The sequence below is a fragment of the Trachemys scripta genome, chromosome 16 (assembly GCF_013100865.1).
Source record: "Trachemys scripta elegans isolate TJP31775 chromosome 16, CAS_Tse_1.0, whole genome shotgun sequence".
NCBI classification, from domain to species: domain Eukaryota; kingdom Metazoa; phylum Chordata; order Testudines; family Emydidae; genus Trachemys; species Trachemys scripta.
The window spans coordinates 11,686,831-11,704,218 of record NC_048313.1 but is presented as its reverse complement, the minus strand read 5'-3'; the positions used below and the strand labels follow the sequence as shown (position 1 = coordinate 11,704,218).

Here is a 17,388-nt window from a genome sequence, read left to right as displayed (position 1 = left end):
TCTTGTTCTAGAGCACAACACAACTCATGCCACATTTGAGAGGCCTTCCCAAAACAGGTGAAACAGATTTTCTTTCTTGGGTTCCTCTCTCTGAGGGAGGCTCATGAAGACTGAAGAAGGGACTAGCAAGAGCTACCACATTGATCAGTATGCTAGAAATACAGAGATAGGAGATTACTTGCACTTTTGTTTTTACCTGCCATTAATGACCTCTTGCTCTCAAATATGGGAAAGGAAGAAACGGTCCATCTGCAATCGACACATCATTCTGAAGTCAGGTGCTCACTAACTTTCCTTTCCAGAAGAAATCTGAACTATTGTGCCTTTACTATTTTCCTTCAACCTTTCCATCTTAAAAAAGAAATCCATCTTCTTTCCTGTAACATGAAACAATACTATCTCAAGACGGCAAGGATAGGAGATATTATGTAATGTTTAAAGTCATGTATGGAAAGTAGTATTAGAAGCCATTTAACATCAGAACAGCATCTCATTGTGAAATCAAAGACAGAAGGATTGCTTCTTTAAATCAGCTTTATTTTTCTAACTTTTATTTTAATTTCCCATAGCACCTTGGCAATGTCAAAAACAGAAATACAAATACATGTATTATCATTTTAACATTTAAAGCATGAACCTACTTTACAGAAATTGTTTTGGACAGTTTTGACAATGGACAGAGTATAGAAGCCAGATAAGTTGCTTTTTTTCTTCTTTCACTGAAGCCCTACCACTTTGGAGAGAGATCATACATGCCAAGGGAATGTCAGAATTGTCTGGGAGGAGCGAGATGTCAATAGTCACTTAAACTCAATATATTATCTGCATATTTTGTATTTTATAAAAATTAGAACAAAAGCCATTTGTGCACAATCTGTTTACATGTTAAATTGTATTTTTTTTTGTTTGATATTGTATCCATAACTGAAGCTCCATAAAAATAAACCTCTGGTTCTTAAATATAAAATTGAAAGTTGTTACAGGTTAGTTTGCAGATGGATTTTTCAGAAATAATCTTTAACTCCTTTCAAGTCCTCCCAACAGTATATTAAAACCAGACTCATTTGACCTCTTGAAGTGTCTATGCTGGGGACACTTAAGAGAAGAGCCAACTAAAAAAAACAAAAACAAAATCATGTACCATCCTAAAGGAAGCTCAGACTAGATGTAATATATATACAAACAAGAAGAGCATGATAAATCATTCAGATTAATGGCAATCTTATTTCAGAAGGAAATATCAAAAATTAGAAACCAAAAGTCTATTTGCATATCTGTTGCAATCAAGGATTTACAAAATAAACTCATCAGAAGCAAGTTTTCCTCCTAAGTGCATTTCTGTTGCATCTTGTCTGTAATACAATGGTTCATTTTACAAGTTTAAAATATTGCCTGTACACAGATTTTATCCCAAGTGAACGTTCACTTGGGTAACAGTAAAAACAGTGGACATTTTCAAGATATTTAAGTGGATATTGACAAAGTAGTAAGGCCATAGCTATTTAACTACAGTAAAGCATTGATTAAGTCACTTAATTGCTACTGATCTGCCACAATATCATCCTTGTTCTCTTCTGGTTAATAGGATGGGTTACTTTATTTTACCTACGGCTAAAAATGCACCATCATAGTGTGCCAAGCTAACTTGGTTATTTTTTTTTTTTTTTTTAAACAAAGATAGCAGGAATGTAAGATGCTATAAAAAACTAACTTAATTTTAGAAATTAAACAAACTTTTGCACTTTTTAATTTTACAATCACATGCAAATAGTCCCTCCTTCCCCTTCCCAATCTTTTCCACAAATAAAGTAGAAGAAGTTTAACTAGGGGAATACACCTTTGTAGCTAATAAAATAAAAGACTAATTTTGGAAACAAGTGACAGTTTATGAAACTAAAAGCTATTTGAGATCTGCACTTTGTGTGTGCGTGTTTCATTGTCGTTGTTTTTAAATACAGTCAGCAGGGTAGAAGAATACATGTTTGCCTGATGTGGTGAGCTATCAAGGAGAGAGCCACTGAGAATCCATTATCTTCAATAGCTCAATGAACTTTTGTGGAACATGAGCCAGTTTTACCTCTGGTAATAAGTTGATGCACCTCAACACCTCAATGGAGTTGCACCAGCAGTGAATCTGGCTCCCAAATGATCATTCTGTCCTTGTTTCCAATTGTCTGTCAAACAGGAAAACTTGGTGGGTAGAGACAAGAATTTGCCTGAGACTATATCTGGAGAATGAGAAGTAGCAGCTAGCTCATCTATGTTATGTATTTGCCATGCAATACAAGTACTGCAGGAGAACTTGCACACAAAACTATTGTTTTCACAGCCTTTATATTTACTTTATTATTCCCACCCCAAGCCCCCCAAAAAGACAAAGTGTCCATGGCGGTGGGGGAAGGAGGGGAATCCTAATGTTAAATCCTTGCACACCAGTATCAATTAGTTTAGTTATGGTGAGCTCCCTAATCTGATAGAGTTAGAATATGCTGGAAAAAGCCAACAAGTTTACAGATTTATTTGCATACACTATACAAGACCATAACCTGTTGCTGGAAAATGCACATTTAAGACATAAAACATTCCTTCCACACGTCAAGTTTTTCCAATCACCTTACAAGAAAAAAAGATTGATCTGTAAGGATTTTTTTGTACATCTAATAAAGGAAAAAGCTACACTTTACAACTGTCAGAAATACTCAAGTTCTATCTTTCAGCTCAACAAGCTCTATGCACTGATTTAAAAGCAGATGCCCACATAGGTAAAAATTAACATGCCAGTACAGCCAAGCTAGGCCAGAGACTGTACATTTGCAAAAGCCTCTTCCCAAAGAGCTTTTCCTCTTAACTGCAACCAACTTACGGCTGCTATTAGAATTCCAATACATGTTCACTCTGCAATGAGAGTGCACATTACCCCAATACTGGTGACTATTATACAGAATACATGTTATTTTCCAGTCTGAGTGCAGTAATTAAGTTTATAAAATTATTTATAAAAAGCAGCTTCTTTGAAATTTGATGCATTTCACAGAGCTCTTGACAGTTTAAATATTTAAACTTCTTTGTATCATTTTCATCAAATGTAGCATTATCCAAGTAAACTGAAACAGGTTTGTAAGCATTTTTAAACTATAGATTTGATCCATGATTTTGGTAAATTAAACTCCCAAACCCATTACAGGCAGTTTAAAAGTGAGTAATGATTGTTTTTGTATATGTAACATGCACAAAATGAACCGTTAACTGCATAAATATGTGACTCATGAATCAAATCAAAAGCAACTGCCAAACTGAATAATAAGTTAGAGAAATGACAACTCTGGCTTTATATATATATATATATTTATAAAAATAGATACAAGAGTTCTCAAAGCAGTTGATGGAGAATGCCTACCGAGTAAGAAATCACCAAGGATTACCTGGCTAAGAAATCAAAAGATGAAAATTTCACAGTTAATGTCATTTTAACTGCCACTTACATACCGTAAACATTTTAATAATATATGCTAGTGATGCCATTAGAATGAATGTATCACAACTGATTATTCCAGTGTTCACAACTTACAGCTTTAAATTTGTACCCGTCCTATTCACTTAAAAAAAAAAAACAACAAAAAAAACCAAACAGGTACAATTCTTACTGCTGCGAGCTACTTTTCTTAACACTTTATACAGAATTTATAATGTGGGCATGTTTATTTTGGCAGATTAAAGCATTGTATTTTTCCTGTTTCCTTCAGTCCTTTACGGTAATTACTAGCTTGTAAACTTAACTGCCTACTACACAATAGTGTTGTGAATTTAGTCAAAGTAACCTCTTTGAAACAAAGTTAAAACCTCATGGCCTTTGTTCCACTTTAAACTGTTAGTTCCAAGCAACTGAAAAAAGTCAGGAGCTACTATCTGCTGTAGAGTTTCCCCTAGTACTTGAGTCACTATATGGAAACCTGGCCATGCCCCCAAACCATTGAATGTCTCAAAGGAAATAAAAAGCCTCAATTTTAGACCCATTTAGGGCTTTGAACCTGTCCTCAAGACTCCCACCTGCAAAGCAGAATTCCATGAGTGGGACTGAAAGCTCAGGCTCTTCACATGTGAAACTACCACCATCTGCTGTGCAGTCTTCCATTAACTGGGCCTGCCTCAGGAAAACATACCAGATAAATGCACACAAGTCTGTAATAAAGGGGTTAGAGAAAGTAGCATTTAAGCAATTAAAAAAAAATTAAAATGCTGCCCTCAATTGGCAGAAAAAAAGGGAAAAATTAAAAATCCCAAACATGCCCCCACCCCCCCTTCTTGTGTCTAGGATACTGACTATTCTTACTGTCCTTATGGTCTGATCTACAATCAGATCTCCAGTAAAATCAGAGTTTAAAAAACGTTTGCTCAATGAAATATTAGGAAGGTCAAAAGATTTAAATTTCAAGCTGGAAACACCAAGTTCTACTACAGTAGTGCATTCAGTTTTTACCATCAGTGACTAAGTCATGACAAAACAGTATCTGGCTGCACTCACGCAACTCAAGCACTCCGACCAAGCATCTCAGTTGTGGATCTGCTTTGCAATGCAAGGCCATTAATGGCATACATATCATCCTACAAGCCAAACGTTAAATAGGTTTAAAAAAGTAAGTTCTAATTTTACAGAAATGCCTTTTTTTTTTTTTTTTCCAAAAATAATATTCTCTTGCCCTCTTCCTTCTACACTGAGGGACATGTTATTATGTCATTTCATTTTTCCATCTGGTCAAAGCACTAATTCACAATCTCAAAGTTGATTTCAGGCAGGAAACACTCTGCAAATTAAAAAACAAAAAAGATACAAAAATTATAATCTCTATATATTTATATTGATTGGAATCCTCCAGCATTTGTGAAATCACTTTTAGAGATGAATTTTGGGACCCTCCCCACCTTCTCCCACTTAAACCATATACTCCGATTCAGTATTCGTGCTCCCCGAATACCTCCTCCTTATAGTCCATCTCCTTTGCTGCTCTTTAGTCCACAGCTCAAATTAAATAGAGAAGAGTTGGATTAGTTTTACTTTGGTGATCGGGGTGGCACATACTGCTCCTTGCCGATACGCCGAGGTGCTCCCTGAGGTGAAGATCTGCGTCCAAACTGGCGTCTCTGTTCCCTGATTTTTCCAGCAGCTCCCCTGGGAGGCCCGTTGCCTCTGAACCCAGAAAGATCCTTTGCCCGGCCTTCGAGCTTCTCATGGGCCCTCTCTGAAGACTTCTCAGAAGTATTGTTTTCTTCATTTTTGGCAGGGGGAGCTACATTGGTACGAAGCTCCCTAAGTGGCTGAACAGGAACTGGAGTTGGCTCCTTTGGGGGTTTCTGGCAGACTTCAGCGTAACTTAGCTTGCGTGGCTCCTTTGGTGCCAAGGGTAGAGAAAGAGTAAAGTTTATGCATTCTGCTAAGAACAACCTATACCTGGAAAAGGCTCTTCAAGAATACCCCAGGCACACTGTTAAAAGAACACAATGCCAGAACATGCTCTGTATAGTGAGCCAGGAAAGCAGCCCCCTTGGGACTGTACCATGATCTTCCCTGGGGGTAGAGCAGAGAGGAAAGTAGCCAGTTTCCCTAGCCAACAGCCTCCAACGTGTGGAAGTCAGTTTACTAGAAAGTACTGAGATCTCACCCAAGGCAGCTGATCTTACCTGTATTGTCACAGCAAGTGCTGCATTTCCATTGGTAGAGGATGAAGTGGTATTTGTCCTTGATGGCTTTGCAGCACTGAGGGGACGTACAGACACAGGTGGGGAAGTGTGGCTATTAACATCTTTCTGAGCAGAGACCTCCTCTGGCTTCTTGTCTGGCTGAGTTGTGCTGACAGATTAGACAAGATAGTGCAACATTAGAATCTGTTTAAGCATTAGTTCAGTTTCAAGAATGCCTTTTTCCCTTCTTTCAAGTCACTGCAGCAGTTTTAACCAAGTAGGATGCCCACGGTCATTACCACCAGGTTCCGAACAACAATCAGCTTTTCAGAGTAACAGAGACCTAGTTACTAGTATAGTATAGAGGGGGACTGGAGATAATGCTTCCTCAGAGTGGAAGTAACCAAGACTATCCTTTACACTACACAGCAGCTTACTTTTAAAAACATTTCTCAAATTAGCCAAGCGAATTATATACCTTGGGGCAGGAACCTCAGCCCTGCTTGGTGAACTCACACTTGTGACAGGTTGCTGGACTGGACTGTGTGCCTGCTCTTCTTGAGCAGATGCAGGACAACTGACCGCCAAGTCTTTGTTCTCCTGAAGAGACAACAGGAATTTTAAAACTGCAGAAGGACGACAGTCATTATGCCAGTACTTGTGTTTTAGTCACCACAAAACTTAAGTCACTAGACATCAAGAATTTAAAGTTAAATATATACGTTTAGGAAGAGTTAAGATTTATTTTGTTATATAGAATATGCACATGGCATTTATTTCAGTGCAAATCTTCTATACAGAACTGCCAGCTTTACATCAGGTGAAAAAACATGGGACAGAAAACAAACAAGGCTATTGCCTTCTGTACAACTGCAGAGACCAGCAGCAGCACCACTGCAGGTAAACAGATTCTTCCAAAACCCACCCCTACCCCAAACTCCCTTTATCTGATCTGTACTTCAGAAGCCACCACTGCTGATCTGGCTGCTTTATTTTGAAATACAGAGTGCCAACACTAAATCTGGAAAGAGGAGTGGTAATTGCACAGGTTCCATTAGACACCACCTGGAAGTCCGTGAGCCCAAGAACAGAAACAGAAAAAGCTAGAGTATTATATGTTTAGACCTGCTTGGGGACAGTGCAGTTTACAGCTCTACCAGAATAAGCCTGAATAATTTTAAGGACATGTGGAGGAGGGAAGTTAACCATCTTGATGTGCACTCCAGTAGTAGAAACAAGTACCTTCTCTTTGCCAGTTCCTTTAACAATGTCAGACATTCTGCTTTCCAACACAGGTTCTCCTTGTATTTTTGCTGTACTGCCAGGCAGAGGAGGGAAATTTGATGCTAGTAAGTCAAACTTTGGTGTCTGAGTCTTTGTTTCTGCTGAAGGCTGAGGTCGCTAGAAGAAAAAAGGTCTGTTAACATGCGCTATGTAACCATAGCGCCTTGTGTTGTGAGCCTATAAAGGTCTCAAGTTAAGTAATGTCAAAACAGTTCCTGAATGGAAGTCTATCAAACACCACAATCCTGCATGATGAAATCTTGAAGATTCAGGGATTGTATTCTTCCCTCACAGTCAGTCTGCAGCCCACCCCTGATGGTGGGTGTCAATGCAGTGACATCTTTCAGAAGAGAAACTACATATTGCTTTAATAAGAACCGGGATGTTTCCTGGCCAAATGCCAACTCCAATGGTTTCATTTTGCCTCCCTATACTTGTTTTGGCGTTTCAGTTCAGTAAAGTCTATGTTACTGCCCATCTAGAGCATAAAGTGACTACAGACCTGCTCTGTAACTCTTGTTCCTCAAGACACGGTGCACACATCCATTCCACTTCAGGTGTCTGTGTGCCAGTGCATCAAAGCCAGAGAACTTTTCCCATAACTGTACCTGCAAGGGCAGCACATGCTGCCTCAACACACTCCTTCTGCTAAGCAAAGATAAAGCATGGAGCACCTGACACACACTCCCACCTGAGTTCTTTCACACCTAAAGCCTGCATCTGAAGTGATTCTCATGGAGAGGGGAAGGAGGGTAGGTTGTGGAATGGACATGAGTAACATCTCAAAGAACAGGTATGTAACCATTTTTTCCATCTTCAAATGCTTGAGGTCACTTCAGGTGACTCACAAGCAGTTCTCAGTGGTCAAGGGTATTGAGTCTACCCGAACAAGAATCCCAGTACTTCTCTCCCAAATTTAGCATTGTTGCTGGAAGCCTGGGAGAGAAACAATGAGTGGTAAGCAACTGAACCAAAGTGAAGACCAGGTAACAGCTCTGCAAATGCATAGAGTCCATATAGAATATGCTAAAATTCTTTGACGTAGAGAACGTTTGCAATGTTGTAGTAGACACAAATGCAGAGGGAAATCCAGGACGAGATGCTCTCAGAGCAAACAGGTTTCCCTTTCATTCGCCCAGCAAAGGAAATGTATAACGGAGGAGATAAAACTAAACTCCTTAGACCTGTCCAAGTAAAAAGATAATCCGTCATGAACTTCTAAGATATGTAGCATCTCTCTGTGTGAGAGTGAGGCTTGGGAAATACTGGCAAACAAACGGTTTGATTCAAATGAAAATCTGAAACTTTAGTGAGAAATTTGGAGTACTGATGCAGGGCAACATTGTCTTTGTAAAAAATCGTACAGGGAGGGTGAGCCATCAAAGCTCAGAAAACTTCCTAGCTTAAGTAATGGCTATTAGAAATGCCACATTTAATTGAGCGAGGAGACAACGAGCATGTGGCCATGGATTCAAAAGGAGGTCTCTTCAATCCTGTGAGAACTAAGTTTAAATCCTAGGACAGAGTAAGATCTTTAATAGGTGGGGAGAAAGTCTGTCCAAACCATTTAAGAATTTGACAGATTTGGAAGACACAGACCTGCCATCTACAGATGTGTGAAATGCTGGGATTGCAGCCAGGTGGACCCTCAATGAACTACTTGAGAGACTTCTCTCTTAAGCCAAGCAGAAAATACAGAATAAAAGACTACACTTCCTTCATGGGTTTCTATTTATGTCAGGACCAAATAGAGAACCTCCTCTACTTTGTAAGGAAAGTGAACCTGGTAGAAGCCTGACTGACCATGGATAAATCAATTGTCCAGGTATGAATACATCTGGACTCCCACCTTTCAGAAAGCTGCTACCACCACCATGCACTTCATGGATATTTTAGGGGGCCCTCAGCCGACTAAATCAAGCGATCATGAACTGATAACGAACAACTGCTATGACAAACCTTAAGAATTTTGTGAGGCTCTGGCATACAGCTACATAGAAGTACGTATCCTTTAAGTGGACATTAGCAAGAAAGTCAGAGAAAGGAAGAGCGTAACAGAAGACAGGTAACCATACAAAACTTGATTTTCTTAATGTATTGGTTAAGATTTCACAGTTCTAGAATAAGTCTGAAGACTGATTTGAGAAAGTATCAGGAATAAAATACCTTCCCCCAAGATTGAGACAGTATATCTTCTACAGCCTCTAGCGGTAACAGACTGAACTTCTTGAATTAATACAGCCTTGTGAGAATGATCCCTGAAAAGGAATGGGGCATCAGAAAAGGGGACAGAATTGAACTGCAAGGTGTAACTCAGTCCCTCTATTGTGTGCTGCACTTTGACAGGTATGCAAGATTCCTGCAGTCATGAAGCACAGCACATAGTGATACCAGTTGCTATCACACAAGCCAATGAGTCCACCATCTAATGCAGCCTGCAGAGATAAAGAAAAGGGTTGCCAAGTTATAACATGAGAAGCGGTAGCGTCTTCACAGCAGGCGAGGTGAGCCCTAGATAGCTATACAGAATAGTACAAGAACAGGAACATTAACATTCTAATCAGCAACGGCTGCCTGTTGGTGAGCTCTGCAGATCAGTGTGCTATACTGCTCCAGTCTCAGCCCAAGAAAACATCTTTTTGGAAGAGGAACAAGATGCATCTCTTTTCTTAGTAAAAATGTTACAAACAAATGAACTGCCACACAGCATCTGTATGAATCCTACCAAACTCTTTGCCTCAGTGATATCTTGTGGCTGGGCCTCCCACAGGTTAATTATGCATTTCTTTTACATGCATTATTTTAGCAGTCCTGAAACAGCATTGGCCTGAATAAGGCATTGCTAAGGCAGGTGCTGATCAGACTATTCAACATTTTCTGTCCCCATAAAAGAAACAAGCCACAAAGCAGGGTCTGACCATAAATGCTAAATAACTAACTGCCCATAAGCTTAACTTCTTGCACTCCCTTTGAATAGATCATCTCAGGTCCCAGTCAGGCTTCCATTGAAGCCAATGGGACTTCTGACAATTACTTCTATGGGAAGAGGATCAGGTCTTCAGCATCCTATTATAAGGGAGAGATAATAGGAGCAAGCTCCCACGAGTTCCACCTAGTGGTCAATGTGGAGCAGCACACTTTTGGAAGAGCACTCAGCAACAAGGTTTCCTGTAGGATACACCTGTTATTAAAGAGAAGACAGGCTCTTAAAAAAAAGAAACAGGAACTAATGGCTGGAACCAAGAGTGATTTATTTTCACTTGTCAGGCAAGCATACACATTCTATCTTCACAGCCTCAGACTGAATTAATCCATTTTATTCTTATATTTTATCAGTATTAATTCCTATGAATTTAGGATGTGTTGAGGCATATGATGTGTTTCCCCTAATATACATAAAATAAGTTTTGCTGAAATGCAAGAAGCCTACCAGCCTGTATCCAGTAAGATCTGCTTAATAGCTAAAAGTATCGTCAGTTAACAGTAAGTCAGCATAAAAGCTGGTAACCTTTGGCATAGATGGGAATGGTCCCTGAACTTTGGGGAACCAAAGGGAGGAACTATACACAACACTGAGCAGGCTTATCCGGCATCGACAACCGGTTGGTAACCGCAGGGTAGTCGCCAAGAGAGCCTAAATTGGCAGTTTTTGGAGTGAGATAATCTCTCTATATTAATAAGGATTAAGTGTCATAATCCACTAACCTACAGGATAAGGGTACCCATACATTTCTTAGGGTACGGAAATAAGGTTTGGGTATAGTAGGTTGGGCCTGAAGTACATAGCGTCAGGATCCTATAAAATACCTTGTAAAGATATCATAGGGAGCGCTTCTTTTAGCTCTTTTGGGGCCTTTTTTTTTTTTAAGCTGTTTTAGCTCTTCTAGCCCTTTAAGCTCTTTTAGTCTTCAGCTCTCTCTTTTTCTTTGTTCTTTTATATTCTATCAGCTCAGCTTGTGCAGTATAGTATCACTCAACATTCCTAACTATTGGGGAAGCCAGCACCATCATATTATCGGGCATGCCAGGAGTAAGGCTGGTCCTTCACCTCCTATTACCGGGTCCTCAAGGAAGGGTGAGTATGTTAAGTTAAGGTACTTATAATATAAATGTTATCACCAGGAGTTTTGGAATTCTTTTACTGTTTTGCAGTCGTAAGTTTCATAGCATTTATTATTCTTCTGTTAATCTCAATAAAGTTTTATCAATTTGGTACTGTCCTCCGTGTGAGTGTCTTTGCCAAGCACCCCCAGAGCCCTCTCCCGATATAGAACTCTCTGAGTTTTTGAGCCCCGTAGTCTGAATAGGACAAGAACCTATAAATCTTCTGGTCGGATGCGATCAGTGGCAAGCCATAACAACTAACCCATCAAATTCAGGTCAACACTAGAGGGAGGGGGAGGTACATGAAGTGGTAAGGCAGAGCCCATTTCACTGCCTAGATCCCTCCCCCCTACCCCCCCCCCCCCCGCCCCCCCGTGAAATAATGAAAATGGAACTTACTGAAAGACGGTCATCTTCTCGTCTTCTCCGACCTCTGAAAAAGTTCCTTCTTTAAGGGAAAAAGGAGGGAAGTGAAGATAAACCTCAGCAAGCATATTAGTCTAGCTCCTAATTATATACCCCATAAGGGGGAGCATGCACCTAAGTGCCCATTCTTCTTCCTACGGCTGATGTAAAAGTCAAACTATAATAGTGCCTATTGTTCAGACCCAAGACACGCCTCTTCTCCATTCTTAGGGGGTCTAACTTTGTTTCTCAGTGCATTAACTTATTTTGCAGACTGAACGGGTGTCTTTTCTGTTACAAAGAAAGGTCTTTAGACCTACTGTTTTAGGACACAATGTGCCTGCTGGAGATTAGACTTTACTACAGTGAACAATTGTTACTTTGGTTCTCTTTAAAGACCTATACTGTAGCAACAGCCGTGCATGGGAATTTTTGGTCAGCAAGTTGTTTAGAGAGGGTCAGAACCCCTGTACTAACAGACACCAAAAATCAACTGGCTTTATCTCAGAAGATAAATGTTTGAAGCCCCCAGCCACTGAGCCCAGAGGACTTTGGTACTTGTTGAAAATTTAATGTAACCCCAAAGGCCATAGTTTTACTTAATGGATTGTTTGTATTCTGCAGGCCAGTCATAAATAGAGTTGTGGTCACAATCTAGTCCTTACAACGTAGTGAAACCTGTCTTTGCACTACCTACAAGCTATTTGAATCTTAGAACAAAGAAAAGCCCAGAGTTAGCACAGCTGCCTTAAAAGAGAGAGGAGAAGAGAGAGAAACAAAGATGTGCAGAGTGGTAGGGGAAGGGGGGAAAATACTCTCCATTTGCTTTACATGAGAAGTTGTTTCTAACGTTTTGCTTTAACTACTAACTGAAGGTAATTGCTAACATGCATGAGCTCCCCCCCACGTTCATTCTATGAGCCAGGAGAGACTTGTGGCATGTTTTACAATAATGAAACAAACATAAGCCTTAAAGTCTTAACACTACACTCAGATTACAAGTGTTATGTAGAACAGAGTTTGTACAGAAACATGTTTTTCTTTAATAAACCATTTTTAAACTTCTACAAGGACATCCCTATTTACTACCAGCTGTATGGATTTCCTACCATTACAGCCTGTAAAAATGAATAGCGAGTCAAAAAGTTTTCAATCTCACTTTAAAAAGTTCAAGATGTATCATGCTCAATTTGCTTGTTTAATTGAATAGCAATTACCTCCCTAGACCACTCCACCAATAACTGAATAGTTGTGTTCAGCACCTGAAGTTATTTTGGTTTATGAAAATTAATCTAAAGCTAGTTCGGCAATCATTTCCCAACACTATGGCTCAGTGTTTCTCCAACCACACACTGCTTTCACTGGAAAGTATGGCTCGCATTGCTGCAACTTTTTACCTGCCCCTGCCAATACTGTAGTCTCCATTCTGCTCCATCTGCGAGGTGGGATAGTCCTTCTGAGAACAGCCTTGTTCCTGGTGTCCTATTAATGTATTGGTATGTCGTTCCATACCAAAATTCCTCACGTTGGTTCTGTTCAGTGGTCCATCCCCCATTGACACTGTACCAACCACAGCTGTACCCTCTGCACAGTGTTCCGAGCTGCTTGATGATCGGAAATGAGGCTTCACACTGTATGAGATACAAGAGGTTGTCATCACCACAACATAAGGACCCAATAAGCAGAGTTCTCTCCCAAACAAACTAGAGCACTTTTGATAATATAATCTGAAGTAATTAAAAAGAGACAATAAATAAATGTTACTCCTCCATTGTTAAAACAACATCCCACGTGGTACCATGCACCCTTGCCAGGACTTCATGATCCTAGTCAAAATGCTCCATTGTGCAGCTCCCAAACCATGTAATTAGGCACCCTCAACCCATCTTTTCTTAGTAATCCTGAGTGGTCTTCCAGAAGTCTCAACTGACCCTAAAAAATTGTGACTATAAAGACAACAGAAAATCCTGCAAAAGCTCAAGAGAGTTAGGCAGCTAACACGCTATCACTAACATACAAGTGAAACAGAGGGAGATGGGCCGTGATTAGTCTATAGCAACAAAGGAGTATTAAAAAAGGTGGTATTTGCCTATGTGAGAGCAAGAACAAATACAGACACTTAATTCCACCACACTAAGTGTAACCAATTTGTTACTTCAGTGTCTACCTAATGACAGTTGCACATATCCTCTGCAAAATACAAGCAGATGATTCCAAACAAAGTATTTCAGACAACACAGGAGCATCCAATTCACAGCCAAGAGAAAGTTTCCCCTTGGAAAGCAGCCTGAGTGACAAGTAATATGAACATTTAGTATATATTAAAGTTAAGTCTAAATATTTACCCTATCTCACACTATCTAAACAGACTGGATTCCCTCCTTGCAATCCCCCTCCAACTCTCCCACACACTTTGGCTTCCTCCAGTGTCATCCCCCCCCCCAGCAAATCTCAAGAACCACCACCAGTTTGGAGCACAGGATTTTATGTACACCTCTACCCAGATATAACGCTGTCTTCGAAAGCCAAAAAATCTTACCGCGTTATAGGTGAAACTGTGTTATATCGAACTTGCTTTGATCTGCCAGAGTGCACAGCCCCACCCCCCCGGAGCACTGCTTTACCGCGTTATATCCAAATTCGTGTTATATCGGGGTACAGGTGTAGTTTCAAAAATCTATACATCCCTGTGATACAGAGAATGTCCAAGGGCAGTCTCCAAATGCAAGGAATTCTAGACTGGCTAGTAAAGAGGTAGATTCCTTCTACTATCAAGTTCTTTCAAGGATCTGTCTTCCTTTCTCTTCAGCAGAGGGGAACTGAATGTCTTCAGCAAGTTACCATCTGCTAATAGCAAACCATGGAACCAGAAATGAGAGAGAGATAGATTAGTAATTTAATCTTGACGGTGCAAGATTCTTCCCTGTGCTCTATACTATATCTTCCAATGCCATTTTAAGTGACAAAATGACACAATTTTGCCACTACTTCCTTTGGGTGGCTCCTGCACAGCTTGGTTGATCTAATGGCTAGGAAGGTGCCTCTTTGGCTCTCAAATGCAGGAAGTATATCAGGAAAGTCATCCACCTTTCATTTTAAATCTCAGCAACCCATGTGCTGAAGAACCATTTTCTGATTGTTCTGAAGCCCAGCCTATCTTGCCAATGTCATTCTCACGCTACTGTCCTCATAATCAGCTTCCTTGTCTTGTGGATAAGTCTGACACAACAATTTGGGACTTTGTCACAGGGTGTGAACCTTTCATTCCTGCACACATATTGCAACATTTCAGGCCCAAATAAATGTGATTGGTTTAAACAAATGTTGGTTTACTTTAAAGACAAAACAGCCAATATTTAATATTAGACTAGTGACTACCCACATGATGAGATAAATTAAGCTTAGCCCACAGGACAAAAAGCTGTACAGGGGAAGCAGCATATAACCTTCTCCCTGAAGAAAGTTTTCTGGGATTGAAGGAGAAGAGTAGTCATGTTGAACAGAGATCGCCTAGTACTTCTTATCTTCAACAAACTTTATGAAACAATCCTCAGCCACCCAATAAGTAGCTTTTCTCCATCAACAAAATGAGGCAGAGGCAAAGAGACTTAAAGTGACAATCAGTTTAGGCTCAATGATTTTATTTATTTGTATTTTTAAAAACAGAAGAGTTTATCATTTTTTGATTGAATGATTAAACATTGGCTGGTCAGATTCATAAAATTTAAGCCCAGAAGGAACCACTGTGACAATCTAATGTGGACTCCTGTGCAAATGTTAAATTCTATTGCTTTCAATTCTAAAGATTCTCCTGCAAACCAAACACTACTACATTGTGCTATCACAAGAATTCATAAAGCAGCCTAGAAAGAGCGAAAATTGTTTATTGCCCAAACTGAACGGGGAGGTGAGGGGGGAGGGGGAGAGAGAGAGAGAGAGAGAGAGAGAGACCCACCATGCATAAACGGTATTAAATATAGAAGATTGAAAAATTTAACTCTAATGCATCAGTGGAGCTCAGTCCTTTCCAGACTGGAACCCCATATTATAACAAAAAAAAAAAAAAAAAAAAAAAAAAGTCTCCCACAATTTGCTAATCCATCTGGTCTATTCCAACAGTTTTCACAGGCCCATGCTGAAGAAGCATAAAAAGGAACGTAAACTTTAAAAAGCATACCAATTACCAAGGAGGGCTGTCACATTTAAACAAACAAGTATACAAAGTATCCTTTACATACCAGATAGGGACAGTCCAGGGAAAGAGGAATCCCTGCTGCTTGGGACATGTAAAATTAGACTGATACGTGGACAACATGAAATAAATGTTCATTGGCAGGGAGGTTGCTAGAGCACTGAATAGGCTTTAGCATCTACAATAGGCATGGAAAGCAGATCTTAGTTAAGTCACTTAAGTTTGCCATTTTTGAATCCATTCATTCAAAAGTGAAGGAAAAGTTTCTAGCTGTATGATTCAGCCCTCAGATCTCATAATCTCACCTGTCATTGAGAAGGCCACACAATCTTGGTCTGGGCAGAAGAACGAAAAGTACAGGAGAAAAGGGCAGAAAATAAGAGAAAGCAAAGAAGAAAGGAAGCAGTAAGAAATTGAGCAAGGAGAGTGTGCATGAAATGAGAGATGCCCAGACTTTTGAATGTTAGACCTGTTCTCTCTGAGCGCAATACTTGATCATCACTGGGCCAATCCTCTGAGCCTACATTTTACTTATCTTGCTAGCATCCCAGCAGAGAGGGAATGTTTCTCAGAGGCTTCCACTATCCTCCTTAAAATATAACATTTGAAATCCTGGAAACAGGCTTTAAAGTTGCAATGGCATAAGGAAAGCTTCACACTAAGCTAACACTGACGTAGGGAAGCTAGAGCACATCCTAGACAAAACGTGTTTGGAACCAGATTCCACCGTAGTGTGTGCAATAAAGCTACCTCCATCTTTCTACTACCTAGAAAGATCAGAGTTTCATTTGTGGAGAAGGAAGGAGCTCAAATAACTCAACTTTATGCTTCTCTACTAAAGAAAAGGCTTATTACAGTAGAGACTCCCATTTAAGAGTCTTAACCCTTTAAAATTCCTACTGTTCTGAAGGGAGTTTCTCTTCCAGAGACTGCATCATGCCATAGAATTCCCGCAATAAAGCAGGAGCTACCTAGGAATAAGCACGTGTTGTAACTTCTTGTCACCAGTGGATATGGAGCTCTTATCTAGAGCTATTACATTATTTGGTATGGTTTCTGGCCAACCCTGGACTCAGTATGGAATTAGATGACTTATCTAATAGTAAAAGTTTACACTTTGCTTTGCTAAGATTCAGGACAGAATTTCTGTCTCAAAAGCCTTAAGAACAGGGGTCGATGGTGAACTTAAGGAACCTTTGATTATTAGAATGAGAAGTTCTACATAAGGAGATGTGTCTCCTTCAACTATATGGACCAGTCCCTTTGGTCAACAGCCAAAATGAGAGAAGGAAGCACTTGCCCTCTTGAGATATCCCCCTCCTCCTTTGAGGGCTGGATAGACAACTCCTATAAAAGCTAGTTAAGTCAGAGAAAACATTACCTTTGAGGAAAGATTGAAATTGGGTTTATTTAGCCTGGAGAAGAGAAGGGGAGGACAAAAAAGTTTTCAAGTACATCAAAGATTGTTACAAGGAGGAGGATGAAAAACTGTTCCTTGTTAACTTCAGAGGACAGGACAAAAAGCAATGGGCTTAAATTGCAGGAAGGGAGATTTAGGTTGTACATTAGGAAAAACTTCTTAACTGGTAGGGTAGTTAAGCACTGGAACAAATTGCCTAGGGAGGTTGTGGAATCTCCCTCATTGCAGGTTTTTAAGGACAGGATAGAGAAACATATGTCAGGAGTGGTCTAGTTATTATGCAGTGCTGCCTGAGTGCAGGAGACTG

The 17,388-nt window shown here is 39.9% G+C and overlaps 1 protein-coding gene across 5 annotated transcripts in view; it reads right to left on the bottom strand.

Annotated features, from left to right (window-relative positions):
* Nucleotides 1-520: 520 nt before the first annotated feature.
* The window catches only part of LARP4 (La ribonucleoprotein 4), a 41,104-nt gene continuing 24,236 nt past the window's right edge, over nt 521-17,388 (bottom strand). For 4 of the 5 annotated variants that reach the window (XM_034792939.1, XM_034792938.1, XM_034792940.1 and 1 more), the window contains exons 11-16: nt 12,867-13,100; nt 11,464-11,512; nt 6,919-7,077; nt 6,155-6,276; nt 5,677-5,845; nt 521-5,385 (exon numbers count right to left, since the gene is read on the bottom strand). In XM_034792939.1, coding sequence (XP_034648830.1) covers nt 5,050-5,385; nt 5,677-5,845; nt 6,155-6,276; nt 6,919-7,077; nt 11,464-11,512; nt 12,867-13,100 — 1,069 coding nt within the window. In that variant the 3' untranslated portion in view covers nt 521-5,049. Of the gene's footprint in view, nt 5,386-5,676; nt 5,846-6,154; nt 6,277-6,918; nt 7,078-11,463; nt 11,513-12,862; nt 13,101-17,388 lie in introns of those variants that run through there. The other variant, XM_034792941.1, reaches the window with a different exon arrangement.